The sequence below is a fragment of the Echinops telfairi genome, unplaced genomic scaffold (assembly GCF_000313985.2).
Source record: "Echinops telfairi isolate 266 unplaced genomic scaffold, ASM31398v2 ScPeMD7_7466;HRSCAF=8504, whole genome shotgun sequence".
NCBI classification, from domain to species: domain Eukaryota; kingdom Metazoa; phylum Chordata; class Mammalia; order Afrosoricida; family Tenrecidae; genus Echinops; species Echinops telfairi.
Window position 1 is genome coordinate 4247480 of NW_022111366.1, and position 3600 is coordinate 4251079.

The 3600-nt window shown below is 40.5% G+C and overlaps 1 protein-coding gene across 1 annotated transcript in view; it reads left to right on the forward strand.

Moving 5' to 3' along the window:
• Positions 1–3600, forward strand: part of SPAG17 (sperm associated antigen 17) — a 274115-nt gene that overhangs the window by 186073 nt on the left and 84442 nt on the right. Inside the window, exon 18 of the mRNA XM_045283716.1 lies at positions 339–436. Within this exon, the coding sequence (XP_045139651.1) occupies positions 339–436 (98 nt within the window). The remainder of the gene's footprint in view (positions 1–338; positions 437–3600) is intronic.

A 3600-nucleotide genomic window follows, 5' to 3' on the forward strand; every position in this document is an offset into this window, starting at 1 on the left:
CAGTATGGAAGAAAAAGTTAGATTTGTTCTGTGGGTCCCAAGAAGTTAAACTAGGCTAAGTTAGTGGAAATTCACAAGGAAAGCTTGCAGTTCAACAAATTGCCAACATCTCAACACATAATCTGTGCTGCACCCAGATGCTTGTGAGTGCCCCATCTCTGAAGGAGCTCAGCTCCACTTCAGATGTTCACTGGGGGTGATGGAGAAAGAATTTGGTGAAGAATGAATGGGGAGCTGAACTTGATAGGCTTTGATATCCCCTCCGGCCCACACGGTGTGCCCTCTTGTGATACCTTATTTTAGGGATTTACTGAGATTTTAATTTTCTCTGATTGTAGGCAACAAAGGAATCAGCAAAGTAGAAGTATCTGAGAATGAAAAAGAGAAAGAAAAAGAGAAGGAAAAGATTCCTTTCATTTTAGAAGGCTCTCTCAAGGTAATCCAAGGAAGACAAATAATACTAAGTAATCACAAATCCAAAACTAGTTTGTGATGGGAAGTTTGGCATTAGAACAAAAAATGATCTTTCTGCTGAGCCTTCAGGATAATCAACTCGGCAACGAAGGGACAAGTTCCCCCCACGCTGTCTCCTCAGCCAGATGATAAGTGTGTTAAATTGGGTTGACTAGAAAAACAAGTTCAGAGAGACTCATTGTGTGCCAGAGAGAGCTTTATATTAAAGAGCAATTGTATATTGAGAAAACAGCCCAGCTCAATCAAGATCAAGTCCTTAAGTCTGACACTAGCCCATACGTCTGATACTAGTCTACAATTTCCTCTTCAGACTCATGGAGCACAGGCAATGATGCAAAATGTAGGAAGATCACAGGCCAGTTGGGTGCAAAGTCATGCAGACCCGATGGTGGTGGATGCCTCTCCAGGGCTCTGGCTTTCATCAGTGTGGCTTCTGTGGCTTGTCAATAGGAATGTGAAGCAGAGAGAGAAAGTGGCCCCTTCCAAGGAGAAAGGGAGGACGTTTCCAGATCCTCCTGAGAAAGCCAAGCCCACAAGGACTCCACCTCTATACTTATCAAATTGACATGAAATTCTGTAGCTACTACAATAAGCCTTGGAGGAAAGCTGTGTTTCATTAAAATTTTTATAAGCAGCATCTACAAAAGTACCTTGTTCATATGTAGCATACCCTTTGTTTATGTTGTGGTTGTTTGTGCTTGCATAATTTGTTTTGTTTGTTTGTTGTTTTTGTTTTTAATTATTTTATTGAGGGATCGTACAATTCTTATCACAGTCCATACATACATCCATTGAGTCAAGCACATATGTACATTTGTTGCCCTCATCAATCTCAAAATATTGGCCCTCTACTTTAGCCCTTAATATCATTTGCTCATTCCCCCCCCCCCCCGCTCCCTCCCTCCCCCCTCCCTCATGAACCCCTCATAATTCATAAATTATTATAGTTTTGTCATTAGTTACACTGTCCGATGTCTCCCTCCGCCCTATTCTCTGCTGTCCATCCCCCAGGGAGGAGGCTATACTTAGATTCTTGTAATTGGTTCCCCCCTTCTACCCCACATTCCCTTCACCCTCCAGGCCTCGCCCCTCTCACCACTGGTCCTGAAAGGAGTCATCTATCTTGGATTCCCTGTGTTTCAAGTTGCTATCTGTACCAATGTACATCCTCTGGTCTAGCCAGATTTGCAAGGCAGAATTGGGATCATGATATGGGGAGGGGGGAGGAAGCATTTAAGAACTAGAGGAAAGTTATATGTTTCATCATTGCTACCCTGCACCCTGGTTAGCTCTTCTTCTCCCCAAAGCCCCTCAGCCGGGGGGTGTTCAGTTGCCAACCGATGCACTCTGAGTCTCCACTCTGCACTCACCCACCTTTGCAATGACATGATTTCTTGTTCCTTGATGCCTGACACCCGATCCCTTTGACAGCTCGTGGTCACACATACTGGTGTGCTTCTTCCATGTGGGCTTTGTTGCTTCTGAGCTAGTTGGCCGCTTGTTTATCTTCAAGCCTTTAAGACCCTAGATGCTATATCTTTTGATAGCCAGGCACCATCAGCTTTCTTCACCACCTTTGCTTATGCACACGTTTGTCTTCAGTGATCATATCAGGAAGGTGGGCACCCACTGATCTGATTTTCAGTTCTTTGATGTCTGATAACTGGTCCCTTCTGCACCTCGTGGTCAGACAGGCTGGTGTGCTTATTCCATGTGGGCTTTGATGCTTCTGAGCTAGATGGCTGCTTGTTTATCTTCAAGCCTTTAAGACCCCAGACGCTATGTCTTTTGATAGCCGGGCACCGTTAGCTCTCTTCACCACATTTGCTTATGCACACGTTTGTCTTCAGTGATTGTGTCAGTAGAGCGGGCACCCACTGATAGGATTTTAAGTTCTTTGATGTCTGATAACTGATCCCTTCTACACATCGTGGTTAGACAGGCTGGTGTGCTTCTTCCATATGAGCTTTGATGCTTCTCAGCTAGATGGCCACTTGTTTGTCTTCAAGCCTAGCTTGCATAGTTTTTATTACAATTTTTCATGACAAAAGTAACAGATGCTTTTATAAAAATTACTCTGACTACCCAAAACCCCTAAATTAAGAAATATTAGAAATGTGTTGTGTTCTATGCTCAGACAAGCTTATTTGCACAAATATACAGGGGGATTTTTGTTGTTTTCTTTAAGTTTAGTCTGATATATATATATCAGACTATAATATATATAAATTGCATTTCATTTTTTGTCTGATATTTTTATACCTACTTATTTTCTCTCTTACCAATAAGTCATGAATTTCTCTTCAGGGCAATGTATAGAGGGCTAACTAATTTTCCATAGTGATATAACAGTCCATAATTTGGATACACCATAATGTACCCAACAATTCCCTTATTAATAGACACACATTGTGTGTTTTTTTTGTTTGGGTAATATTTTATTTTTTTATGTAGTCAAATTGATCATTTTGGTCAAGATTTAAAAGACTAGTGATACCAAATGTTGGCAAATAGGTGAGGTAATATGAATTCTCATATACTATTGGTTACAGTGTAAGTTGACACTTCCCTGTTAGAAGAATGGCATATCTGTTGGGAATTTAAGCATATGAAGTCATCACAACTCTCTTTAGCATAGAGAACTCCTTAGTAAGTATAGATATCTAATCAAAACGCCTGTGCCTGTTCCCTAAGACACATGGACAGAATTGCTCTTGAGCATTATTGGCAATTCTCCCAAGCAAGAAACAATTCAAATATCTATCAGTAAAATGCCCTACTTACTCTATAGATATTTGGAGAAAAAAATATGCTCAAGCATCAGTCAATTAAAGAACTACAGAAATTTGGTTTTCCCTTCTTGTAGAAGCATTTACACAAAGTTAATCAAGTGTCTTCACTTTCTTCCAGTCTAACACAAAGTCTTATCAAAGGTATTTTAAATTTGCTTCTCCTCTCCCAAATGACACTATTGCCTAGTATTTAACATGTGTCTTGTTTATCTGGTTTTTTTCTTAGAACCTCAAGTAAAGCATTGCTTCATAAGGTAAACCAGCTTTATCATTGTATCGTTGCTTCATAGATTTTTCATTAGTCTGCCATGTGGCTGGTAAACCAGCTTTATCA